Consider the following 12,874-nt stretch of genomic DNA (forward strand, 5'->3'; position numbering starts at 1 on the left):
AAAAATGAGAACAGACCTGAACTATCTTAAACTGGGCCCGGCTAGCCATATAACAAGTATAAAAATGAGAACAGACCTGAACTATCTTAAACTGGGCCCGGCTAGCCATATAACAAGTATAAAATGAGAACAGACCTGAACTATCTTAAACTGGGCCCGGCTAGCCATATAACAAGTATAAAAATGAGAACAGACCTGAACTATCTTAAACTGGGCTCGGCTAGCCATATAACAAGTATAAAATGAGAACAGACCTGAACTATCTTAAAAGCTTGTGACAGCTGCCCCTGATGTTTTCCTACACATTTAGCCCACATAATCAAGTTGAAAGAGCATGTCATGCAAACGTTGATGCCACAGCTGTGGCATTTCTGTCATGCATAGAATTCCTTCTCTGTGCCAAACTACTATGGTACTCATCTTCATTCTGATTGGTTGCAGTTATGAAATATAACATGCAATGTAAGCAAACGCAAAGCGACTTTCAGTCACGCGTGCATACAACCAGAGGCATACAACCACAGGCATACAACCAGAGACATACAACCACAGGCATACAACCACAGGCATACAACCAGAGGCATACAACCAGAGGCATACAACCACAGGCATACAACCAGAGACATACAACCACAGGCATACAACCACAGGCATACAACCACAGGCATACAACCAGAGGCATACAACCAGAGACATACAACCAGAGACATACAACCACAGGCATACAACCACAGGCATACAACCAGGCATACAACCACAGGCATACAACCAGAGGCATACAACCAGAGGCATACAACCACAGGCATACAACCACAGGCATACAACCACAGGCATACAACCACAGGCATACAACCACAGGCATACAACCACAGGCATACAACCACAGGCATACAACCACAGGCATACAACCAGAGGCATACAACCACAGGCATACAACCACAGGCATACAACCACAGGCATACAACCAGAGGCATACAACCACAGGCATACAACCACAGGCATACAACCACAGGCATACAACCACAGGCATACAACCAGAGGCATACAACCAGAGGCATACAACCACAGGCATACAACCACAGGCATACAACCAGAGGCATACAACCACAGGCATACAACCACAGGCATACGAAAACACTGGCCATATTCTGCCGCGGGCCTCCTGTTCACAATGTCTGGACAGAAGAATCAAAAACACCTTCAGTGCTCAACCAAAATCCATGTACGTTTATTCTTAACATGTGGAACATAGAATAAAGATTTTATACTGAATAAACAATGTAAAGTTGATCAAATGAAAGGGGGAGAAGTACCCTATATGTAGAGTAAAAAACAACAACACTTAACTGTCAATCAGGCATGTTATACAACATTGTTATTCTGGAATACAGTTCTGCCCATCATGGTCTGCTAGCTGTCTGTACAATCTAAATACGCTTGTCTTTTCAGAACCAAAACTAGAGCGGTCTCATCCCTATATGTCCTTAGACCTGTCCCAGTCAGAATATATATATATATTTTTTTAAATACATAAAATGACTAACCTCATTTGAAGTGAGTAACTAAATATCCAGTATTCAAATGAGCAGTAATAATCATTCTAAAGGTCATTATAATTATCAACTACCATCACTTATCTATACCACATCTCTTGGCGAAGATACCAAATAGGGGTGTCAATTTATATCTTCTATATACAAATGGGCTTATAGATAGAAAAGGAAATAAGGACTGATGGAAGTACTGTGTTGCTATGGTTACCAGTAAGTCAGTTGAACAGGGTGTCTTGTTTCGTCCCTGTTATACTGGTATGGTAATAATATTATGATGCAATACTACTAAATCCTATTGCACAATAGGGCACCCCCCCCAGAACAGGATATATGATGTACTGTTATATATTCAGAGTAAAGTCAGTGTTTTTTTTCTTTACCTTAATACACGATAGAGGTCTATCTACAGCATGATTCACAATTTAAATAAGTCTGCTTCCCCCTGCAAAAAACACCAACAAAAAGATCCCATACAGACAAACAGCCACATACAAAAAAAATACAAATAAAATGTAAGCAACGAGACCCCAAAACTAAAGTACGTTACCTTCCATTGGGTGCCAACTTTAGTTAAAACAAAAACTAAGCGACAAATAAAAATATACTTTTAAGATACCAAGTATTAAATATTTTATTAAAATTATTAAAAAATTCCAAATAAAGGTTGTGATTTGGGCCGAGGAGCTATATATATTTTTATTTGTAAAAAAAAAAAAAAAAGTGTCTTATTTAAATAAAAATATAATACCACCCACACCAATGTGTTTGTGTTCACTGTAGCCTGGTCGTCAGACCAACCCCCCCTCCCTCTGTTTCTTTGCCTGTGGCTGTCACGAGGAGCGTCCAATCTTAAACAGTACTTCACACATGATGGCCGCCACGGCTGAGCTCAGCACAGAGGACAGGGAGATATCCAGTAGCCTGCTCTCGTAGAGAACCAACTCTGTCCGGTGCTCCTTGGCCATGGCCAGCAGAGCCTTGGCGGCCCTGCACATCATGTTAACGCTGGGGGGTTGGGGGTGTGCTGCTGGGTGTAACAGGCTGTGGGGTCCCTGCTGGCACATGGCCACGCAGTCCTCCAGGAAGCCGATGAGTATCCCCACGCTGCCCTTCTGCAGTGCGATGGCGCGCGCCGCGGTCGGGTCCCCCTGCGCCAGGTTAGAGAGCACAGCCACTGCCATTTCCCGGCACACCTGGGACTTCCGCTCACCCACGTGGTGCACCAGGGTGGCGTAGAGCTTCTCCTGGCGGCTGAACGGCGGCGTGGCCAGCAGGAGGTCCACGTTGTTGTCCTGGATGCTCAGCTTGCACAGGCACTCCAGCACCAGTCTCTGGGGGGTGAGGGAGGAGGAGCAGCTCGCCGTGGTGAAGGGGTCCTGGGCCTCGGCAGAGGGACACACCATCCAGTGGAGGAGCCCGTCCAGGATGGGCAGACAGATGCTCTCTGGGTAGAGGGACAGGTCTAGTTGACCTGAGATGTTAGCCAGGGTGACCAGAGTGTTCTCCCTGAGGGCTGACAAACAGTCCCACCACCACTGGTCTTTACTGCAGGCCCGGCCCTGCTCCTCCTCTCTCTGGTAGCTGGGAGGCATCCTCCTCCTCTGGGGGTGCAGGTGGTGCAGCAGGACCAGCCGCCCCAGGATCAGCACCAGGCCAGGGTGGCAGGACATGTCGTTGTCATTCCCCGGGATGAAGGAGAGGCCGCGGACAATGTTGGAGATGCAAACGCAGCGGCGGGCCAGGGCGTCCTGCCAGGGTTCGGCCGTGGAGAGGGGCGCCTCGTCCCAGCAGCGAGGTTCGTCCTCCAGCAGGGTGAAGATAGGGCTCTGGGTCTGCGTCCCGGGAAGACCGTTCCTCTCTGACAGAGAGCCTGGCCAGGCACTCAGCATATCGTCCATAGTGGCTGTCTCAGTCATGCTCTTCTCTACAACAGCCTTCCTCTCCTCCTCTGTCGTTTCTGTCTTATCCTCCCTCTCTTTCCTCTCTGTAGGCTTACTGTTGGTCTCCTCGCCACGTATCTCAAAGTGTGTCTGGATGTGGGCAGTGGAGTCCCCTCCTCCAGCCTTCCAGTGCAGCAGGCCAGAGGTGAACCCCCTGGACAGACTGAGCTCCTGGTCCTCCTTCACCTGGTCCTCCTCCACCTTCACAGGCAGCTTGTCGTACTTACTGGCCTGTTTGGGCCTGGGCTCTGGGGGCTGGGACTGCTCGGTGGCGGCCCCCTCCTTTTCCTCCCCCTCTACCTTCTCTTTCAAAGTCACCTCCACAGGCTCTTCCTTCTCCTCTGGGACCGCCTCCTCTGTGTTGCTGTTGGCTGTGGTCTTCTCTGGCCCGCTGTCCCTCTGCTCTTCGTCTAACTGGCTGTCAAGCCCCTCTTCCTGGTCTGTGATTGGTCCGAGCAGCATCTTCTGGCCCTCGGTGCCCACCTCGTACTCATCCAGGATCCCAAAGATGGAGATCAGACTCCGGCGGAAGTACTCCACTATCAGCTCCAGGAAGCCAGGCAGCTGGGGAAACATAGCATATCAGAGGTTAGGTGGCTCTCTGAAATGATTGTGTGAAAGACTATTAGAGAACGGTTTGGTTAGGGGTATTTGTCCTTGAATCCAGTCATGGTCCAATAACCACACCACTGAGAATGAAGCCATGCATTTGACATGGTTTAGTATGGTATACTATAGATATTGGAAGTTTATATCATTCTCATGGATACTGGATATCATTGGACATTGTATGGATATGGTTTGTGTAGCACCGTCACCTGTGACAGGGTGAAGGAGGACACAGTGGTGTCGTCATACAGCAGGATGTTGATGGTGTCCAGCGCCCATGTGCTCTCAGCCAGCAGACCTGACTTCAGAGACATCATCACACGCCACGCCTCTGGGGTTCCTGAGGGTAAGAGGTTACAGTTCCAGGTCGGAGGAGAGATGAGGGTCGCATCGAAAATGGCACCCTATTCCCTATCCAGGGCCCATACATTTTTAAATGTCACCCTTATTTAACTATGCAAGTCAGTTAAAAACTCATTCTTATATACAATGGCGGCCATTTCAGATGCAGCCATTATGAATTAACTGGCTAATGCTCTATAACAGTTTCCCAACCCTGGTCTTCCAGTACCCCCAACAATACACATTTTTACTGTAAACCTGGACCAGCACACCTGATTCAACGTGTTAACTAATCATCAAGCCCTCGAGTTGAATGACGTGTTTGTCAAGGGCTACAATAAACATGTGTACTGTTGGGGACACTGGAGGACCAGGGTTGGGATAGACGGCTCTATAATAACAGGCTAATTCTCCTACCGGTCTCCTTGGAAGTAAGTCTGCGTCGGACCTTGAGTTTGGGCAGGGTGGCCTCCACAGACCCCATGGGGAAGCTGATATCTCTGTGGAGAGGTAGAATGCCCTGCCCTGACATCCCCCCACTGTGTGAGCCTGGCATGGACCCAGGCATCCCTGCCTTCTTCAGAGAGGCCATGTAGTGGCCCCCGTTGTTGGGGGAAAGGGGTCCGGGTCCCCCCATGGGCCGGGCGAAGGGGCTGGGGGCTCTAGCGATGTGGTTGGCCATGGCAGGGTTAGACTGGTAGGAGGAGGGGGGCTGTCGGGAAGCCATGGGGGGCATGGAGGAGGAAGAGGGACATGGGTATGGGGACTGGCGTTGGCCCGGGTGTCCGGACAGCCATTGGCCGTCCTGGAGGGCCCTTCCCTCTGGGTCATCCCCCGGACCCCGGGACATAACAGGGTAAGGTGGCCCCTGGCCCTGTCGGCCAGGGTAGGGCCCGGGGTAGCCCATGTCTGTCCTGGGGTGCCACATGTTGGCCTGGGGGCCCTCTGGAGAGGCTCCGGAGGGGAAGGGAGGACCTCCGCTCATCATGCCGTGTTGTTGGGGCCCCTGGATGGCTCCCATGCGGTCTAGGCTGTAGGGGTAAGGGTACTGGCCCTGCATGGGCCTGTGCTCCGGCCCCATGTAGCCCCCTCCATACTGGCGGTGCATGTCTGGCTGCTGCCCTCCGTACTGCTGCATGTCGTAGGCTTCACCCTCATGGCGCTTAGCAGGGGGACCGTACATCCCCTCTTGTCCCACTGGCCTCTTATAGCCCTGAGAGGGAACACAGAACTTAATACGTTAGATACTGCAGTTACAATGATGACCTATTATTGAGGTCTCCAGCTCTCACTCCAACTCTCTCTCCAGCTCTCGCGCTCTCTCTCCAACTCTCGCGCTCTCTCTCCAACTCTCGCGCTCTCTCTCCAACTCTCGCGCTCTCTCTCCAACTCTCGCGCTCTCTCTCCAACTAGCAACAAGCCATGGTGTTGGAGTTGGACAAGGTGGAGTAGAAGCCAATGATGATTACTTACTGGTAGACCGCTATCGCAAACCCAGTTTAGACTTTACTTTGCATTGAAATGGCCAAGTTAGCCTGTTTTCCATCTGTTCAAGTTTCAGTAGATGAAGCACAGTGCCCTCTAGGGGCAGGAGGCTTGAGGCTGGGTCTGACCTGTTGTGGGTACATCCCAGACTGGTGAGAGCCATAGGGCATGGGGCCGTGAGGGTACTGCTGCCCATAACTTTCATGTCCATGTGGCCTACAAAGAAAGAGGTACACCCTCAGTCAGAACACAAATAAACTATGCATATATAGGTAGCTTTATAAATAATAAGCTCATTTAATGAGTCACTACATGTAAAGCCAACAGTTTTTATGCATCATTCACAGAGCATGACACGTCTTACCGCTGATGGGGATATCGGTTGGCAGAGTACATGCTTGGGTCACCGCTGGAAGGTACCATGTTGTTCTGGCCCCCAGGGGGAGGCACCCCCCCCTCCGAACCCATCACATGGTCTGGTCTGGTGGGTAGGACGACAATTATGAGCAGCTCATTCGTGGCATTTATATTACTGTCTGATGAAAGTCTCAGATTGAAACATCAAATGTTTTTGACTTGGGATTTACAATGAATCATACATTTTTATAATAGAGTGCCCTGCTTCAACTTCTGATCCATCATTTCATTATTAAGGTAGCACCTCTATTCCAGTTGTTTAAGCATGAAACACCTCTTTTCCTACACAGGGGAATTTCCCCAATCACTGCCTTGGAGAATTTTGATATTTTTTTGACCAGAGGAAAGAGCACCTCCTACTGTCTCCCATCCATGGGACCAACCAGGACCAAACCTGTTTAGCTTCCGAGGCAAGCCAGCAGTGGGATGCAGAGTGGTATGCTGCTGGCACTCAGTAAATGTATCTACTATAGAATGTTGGTTATTAAAATACCCACCTCCTGTCGTAGCCAGGCCCGTAGGGGTACTGTGACCGCGGGCCAGGGCCCATACCCATCCCTGGCATGGCTCCTGAGGGAGGACCACGGGGGTACATGTCCTGCATGGCCCCGCTGGCCATCTGACCTGGTCTATAGGGCTCACTGCCCCCTGGCCCTGTGGAGAGAGAATAGATATTGTATATACAGTGGAGTCGGAAAGTATTCAGACCCCTTCACTTTTACCACATTTTGTTACGTTACAGCCTAATTTTAAAATGGATTAAATAAATGTTTTTACTCAATCTACACACAATATCCCATAATGATGAAGCGAAAACAGGTTTTTAGAAATGTTTGCAAATGTATAAAAAAACACAAAATACCTTATTTACATAAGTATTCAGACTAGAGGTCGACCGATTATGATTTTTCCATGCCGATACCGATTATTGCAGGACCCCAAAAAAAACCTGGTACCGATTAATCGGACAATTGTTTTTATTTATTTGTAATAATGACAATTACAACAATACTGAATGAACACTTATTTTAACTTAATATAATACATCAATAAAATCAATTTAGCCTCAAATAAATAATGAAACGTGTTCAATTTGGTTTAAATAATGCAAAAACAAAGTGTTTGAGAAGAAAGTAAAAGTGCAATATGTGCTAAGTAAGAAAGCTAACGTTTAATTAAGTTCCTTGCTCAGAAGATCAGAACATATGAAAGCTGGTGGTTCCTTTTAACATGTGTCTTCAATATTCCCAGGTAAGAAGTTTTAGGCTGTAGTTATTATAGGAATTATAGGACTATTTCCCTCTATACCATTTGTATTTCATTAACCTTTAACTATTGGATGTTCTTATAGGCACTTTAGTATTGCCAGTATAACAGTATAGCTTTCGTCCCTCTCCTCGCTCCTCCCTGGTCTCGAACCAGGAACACAACGACAACTGCCACCCTCGAAGCAGCGTTACCCATGCAGAGCAAGGGGAACAACCACTCCAAGGCTCAGAGCGAGTGATGTTTGAAACGCTATTAGCGCGTGCTAACTAGCTAGCCATTTCACTTCGGTTACATCAGCCTCATCTCGGGAGTTGATAGGCTTGAAGTCATAAACAGCGCAATGCTTGACGCACAACGAAGAGTTGCTGGAAAAACGCCCGAAAGTGCTGTTTGAATGAATGTTTAAGCGCCTGCTTCTGCCTACCACCGCTCAGTCAGAGACTTAGATACTTGTATGCTCAGTCAGATTATATGCAACGCAGGACACGCTAGATAATATCATCAACCATGTGTAGTTAACTAGTGATTATGATTGATTTTTATAAGATAAGTTTAACTAGCTAGCAACTTACCTTGGCTTACTGCATTCGCGTAACAGGCAGTCAGTCTCCTTGTGGAGTGCAACGAGAGAGAGGCAGGTCGTTATTGCGTTGGACTGTAAGGTTGCAAGATTGGATCCCCCGAGCTGACAAGGTGAAAATCTGTCGTTCTGCCCCTGAACAAGGCAGTTAACCCACCGTTCCTAGGCCGTCATTGAAAGTAAGAATGTGTTCTTAACTGACTTGCCTCGTTAAATAAAGATTAAATAAATGCGTTAAAAAAACCCCGTCAAAATCGGTGTCCAAAATGACCGGTTTCCGATTGTTATGAAAACTTGAAATCGGCCCTAATTAATCAGCAATTCCGATTAATCGGTCGACCTCTAATTCAAACCCTTTGCTATGAGACTCAAAATTGAGCTCAGGTGCATCCTGTTTCCATTGACCATCCTTGAGATGTTTCAGCAACTTGATTGGAGTCCTCCTGTGGTAGATTAAGTTGATTGGACATGATTTGGAAAGGCACACACCTGTCAATATAAGGTCCCACAATTGACAGTGCATGTCAAAGCAAAAACCAACCCATGAGGTGAAAGGAATTGTCCGTAGAGCTCAGACAAGATTGTGTCGAGGCACAGATCCGGGGAAGGGTACCAAAACATGTCTGAAGCATTGAATGTCCCCAGGAACACAGTGGCCTCCATCATTCTTAAATGAAAGAAGTATTGAACTACCAAGCCTCTTCCTAGAGCTGGTCGCCCGTCCAAACTGAGCAATCTGTGGAGAAGGTTATTGGTCAGGGAGGTGACCAAGAATCCGATGGTCACTCTGACAGAGCTCCAGAGTTCCTCTGTGGAGATGGGAGAACATTCCAGAAGGACAACCATCTCTGCAGTACTCAACTAATCAGGCCTTTATGTTAGAATGGCCAGATGGAAGCCACTCCTCAGTAAAAGGCACATGACAGCCTGCTTGGAGTTTGGTAAAAGGCACCTAAAGGACTCTCAGACTATGAGAAACAAGATTCTCTCATCTGATGAAACCAAGATTAAACTCTTTGGCCTGAATGCCAAGCGTCACATCTGGAGGAGACCAGGCATTGCTCATCACCTGGCCAAGACCATCCCTACGGTGAAACATGCTGGTGGCAGCATCACGCTGTGGGTAAGTTTTTCAGTGGCAGGGACTGGGAGACTATTCAGGATCGAGGGAATGATGAACAGAGCAAAGTACAGAGAGACCGTTGATGAAAATCTGCTCCAGAGCGCTCAGGATCTCAGACTCAGTTTCACTTTCAAACAGGACAATGACCTTAAGCACACAGCAAAAACACAGGAGTGGTCTCTGAATGTGCTTGAGTTGCCCAGCCAAGACTTGAACCCGATCAAACATCTCTGGAGAGACCTGAAAATAGCTGTGCAGCGACGCTCCCCATCCAACCTGACAGAGCTTGAGAGGATCTGCAGAGAAGAATAGGAGAAACTCCCCAAATACAGGTGTGCCAAGCTTGTAGCGTCAAACCCAAGAAAACTCAAGGCTGTAATCGCTGCCAAAGGTGCTTCAACAAAGTACTGAGTAAAGGGTCTGAATACTTATGTAAATGTATTTTTTTTTAATTAAAAAACGTTTTTGCTTTGTCATTATGGGCTATTGTGTGTAGATTGAGGGGAAAAAAACAATTTCATCCCTTTTAGAATAAGGCTGTAACGTAACAAATGTAGAAAAAGTGAAGGGGTCTGAATACTTTCCAATGCACTGTATGTTGATATAGTGTAAATAATTTTGTCTATATTCTGTCTGTTTTTTCTCTGCTTCATGTTGTCAGCACCATTTCACCAGGACAAATTCCTGGTACGTGTAAATGTAATTGGCGAATACAGGCCATTCTGATTCCATCTGCATTCATGTTAGGCGTTATAAAAGGCAAGGATGTAGTACATGATTTTATCACTTGGGGGCAACATAGTCTAAGGAAACAATCACGACAGAGAGTCAGGTCTGATGGGCTAACCAAAAACAAGGACGAAAACTGACTTGAACCTACATGGAGAATTGAAGTACCAGCCATATTCAGTTCAGACAACAGTTGTATTACTTCACTTTTACTAACATCACATTGTTCATCTAGTATCAAAATCAAACTTTATTTGTCACATACAAAGAACAGCAGACGCTAAAGCAGGTGCAGCGAAATGCCTCCGTTTCTAACTCCAGCAGTAAATGCCTCCGTTTCTAACTCCAGCAGTAAATGCCTCCGTTTCTAACTCCAGCAGTAAATGCCTCCGTTTCTAACTCCAGCAGTAAATGCCTCCGTTTCTAACTCCAGCAGTAAATGCCTCCGTTTCTAACTCCAGCAGTAAATGCCTCCGTTTCTAACTCCAGCAGTAAATGCCTCCGTTTCTAACTCCAGCAGTAAATGCCTCTCCGTTTCTAGCTCCAGCAGTAAATGCCTCCGTTTCTAACTCCAGCAGTAAATGCCTCCGTTTCTAACTCCAGCAGTAAATGCCTCCGTTTCTAACTCCAGCAGTAAATGCCTCCGTTTCTAACTCCAGCAGTAAATGCCTCCGTTTCTAGCTCCAGCAGTAAATGCCTCCGTTTCTAGCTCCAGCAGTAAATGCCTCCGTTTCTAGCTCCAGCAGTAAATGCCTCCGTTTCTAGCTCCAGCAGTAAATGCCTCCGTTTCTAGCTCCAGCAGTAAATGCCTCCGTTTCTAGCTCCAGCAGTAAATGCCTCCGTTTCTAGCTCCAGCAGTAAATGCCTCCGTTTCTAGCTCCAGCAGTAAATGCCTCCGTTTCTAGCTCCAGCAGTAAATGCCTCCGTTTCTAGCTCCAGCAGTAAATGTCTTAACAGTACAATACTAATACACAAATATCCCCCCAAAAATAATGCAGACAAGCAATGTGGACAATACCAATAGGAGTGTACTGTGTTATGTGAGTGTACTGTGTTATGTGAGTGTACTGTGTTATGTGAGTGTACTGTGTTATGTGAATGCACTGTATGTCATGTGTTTAAGGAGAGCCTGGTCCACTCACCCTTCCGGGGCCCTTCATAGGGATCTTTGTTGGCGTCATACTGCATCCTCATGGAGGGGTCTGCACTACCGCCAACCTGCTGGTATTGGGCGCCAGAGGGCATGGGCCCTCGCTTGTGGAAGGCAGGGTCACTGACCTCTGAGAAGGGATCCTGGACACGGATACCAACACTGTTCCTGAGACATACAGGAAGGGTAAGGAGGACAAGAAAGGATGATACAAAGGGTTAAAGAGGGGTATCCGTGTGTGTATACAGTCAGATTTAGACACACACTGACAGACACACATGTACACACCCCCACACTATCGGGCTATGAGTGGCCCCCAGCCCAGGACCTACCTGTTACCTGGCTGGGGGGTCGCGTGTGGTGTGGTGGCAGGAATGGGAAGCTTCATGCCCTCTGACATCTCAGTCATGGAGCTGCTACCTGTAGACTGGGGGGTGTGAGGACCCTGCAGGGAGCCAGAGTTGGCTAAAGGGAAATTGGCAACGGTAGACAATTGTTAAAACGTCAAAAATATACATATACAAACATAAACATGTGCTATAGACAGACTGATAAACATGGGGACGCTACAGGGAGCATTAGTAAGCAGGAGAGACTAAGGGGAAGAGAGAGCCACAGAGAGATGTATACGTAATTAAGTTGTCTGGGCCAGAACGGCCCATAAGTCAGGAGCCTATCTCCTGTTTATGTAGTGTGAGGCAGATGTATAATGCATGCATGCATGTATGTACAGTGAGTGGGGAGAACAAGTATTTGATATACTGCCGATTTTGCAGGTTTTCCTACTTATAAAGCATGTAGAGGTCTGTGATTTTTATCATAGGTACACTTCAACTGTGAGATGGAATCTAAAACAAAAATCCAGAAAATCACATTGTATGATTTAAGTCATTAATTTGCATTTTATTGCATGACATACATCAGAAAAGCAGAACTTAATATTTGGTACAGAAACCTTTGTTTGCAATTACAGAGATCATACGTTTCCTGTAGTTCTTGACCAGATTTGCACACACTGCAGCAGGGATTTTGGCCCACTCCTCCATACAGACCTTCTCCAGATCCTTCAGGTTTCGGGGCTGTCGCTGGGCAATACAGTCTTTCAGCTCCCTCCAAAGAATTTCTATTGGGTTTAGGTCTGGAGACTGGCTAGGCCACTCCAGGACCTTGAGATGCTTCTTACAGAGCCACTCCTTAGTTGCCCTGGCTGTGTGTTCCGGGTCGTTGTCATGCTGGAAGACCCAGCCACGACCCGTCTTCAATGCTCTTACTGAGGGAAGGAGGTTGTTGGCCAAGATCTCGCGATACATGGCCCCATCCATCCTCCCCTCAATACAGTGCAGTCGTCCTGTCCCCTTTGCAGAAAAGCATCCCCAAAGAATGATGTTTCCACCTCCATGCTTCACGGTTGGGATGGTGTTCTTGGGGTTGTACTCATCCTTCTTCTTCCTCCAAACACGGCGAGTGGAGTTTACATTTACATTTAAGTCATTTAGCAGACGCTCTATTTTTTGTCTCATCAGACCACATGACCTTCTCCCATTCCTCCTCTGGATCATCCAGATGGTCATTGGCATACTTCAGACGGGCCTGGACATGAGCTGGCTTGAGCAGGGGGACCTTGCGTGCGCTGCAGGATTTTAATCCATGACGGCGTAATGTGTTACTAATGGTTTT

At 47.3% G+C, this 12,874-nt stretch overlaps 1 protein-coding gene across 4 annotated transcripts in view; it reads right to left on the bottom strand.

Moving 5' to 3' along the window:
- Positions 1-1,212: 1,212 nt before the first annotated feature.
- Positions 1,213-12,874, bottom strand: part of LOC115107617 (AT-rich interactive domain-containing protein 1B-like) — a 114,000-nt gene continuing 102,338 nt past the window's right edge. For all 4 annotated transcript variants that reach the window (XM_065008682.1, XM_065008684.1, XM_065008685.1 and 1 more), the window contains 8 exons: positions 11,530-11,662; positions 11,190-11,365; positions 6,844-7,000; positions 6,294-6,410; positions 6,058-6,145; positions 4,862-5,657; positions 4,312-4,442; positions 1,213-4,057 (listed from right to left, as the gene is read on the bottom strand). In XM_065008682.1, coding sequence (XP_064864754.1) covers positions 2,384-4,057; positions 4,312-4,442; positions 4,862-5,657; positions 6,058-6,145; positions 6,294-6,410; positions 6,844-7,000; positions 11,190-11,365; positions 11,530-11,662 — 3,272 coding nt within the window. In that variant the 3' untranslated portion in view covers positions 1,213-2,383. The remainder of the gene's footprint in view (positions 4,058-4,311; positions 4,443-4,861; positions 5,658-6,057; positions 6,146-6,293; positions 6,411-6,843; positions 7,001-11,189; positions 11,366-11,529; positions 11,663-12,874) is intronic.

Source organism: Oncorhynchus nerka, linkage group LG24, assembly GCF_034236695.1.
Source record: "Oncorhynchus nerka isolate Pitt River linkage group LG24, Oner_Uvic_2.0, whole genome shotgun sequence".
NCBI lineage: Eukaryota > Metazoa > Chordata > Actinopteri > Salmoniformes > Salmonidae > Oncorhynchus > Oncorhynchus nerka.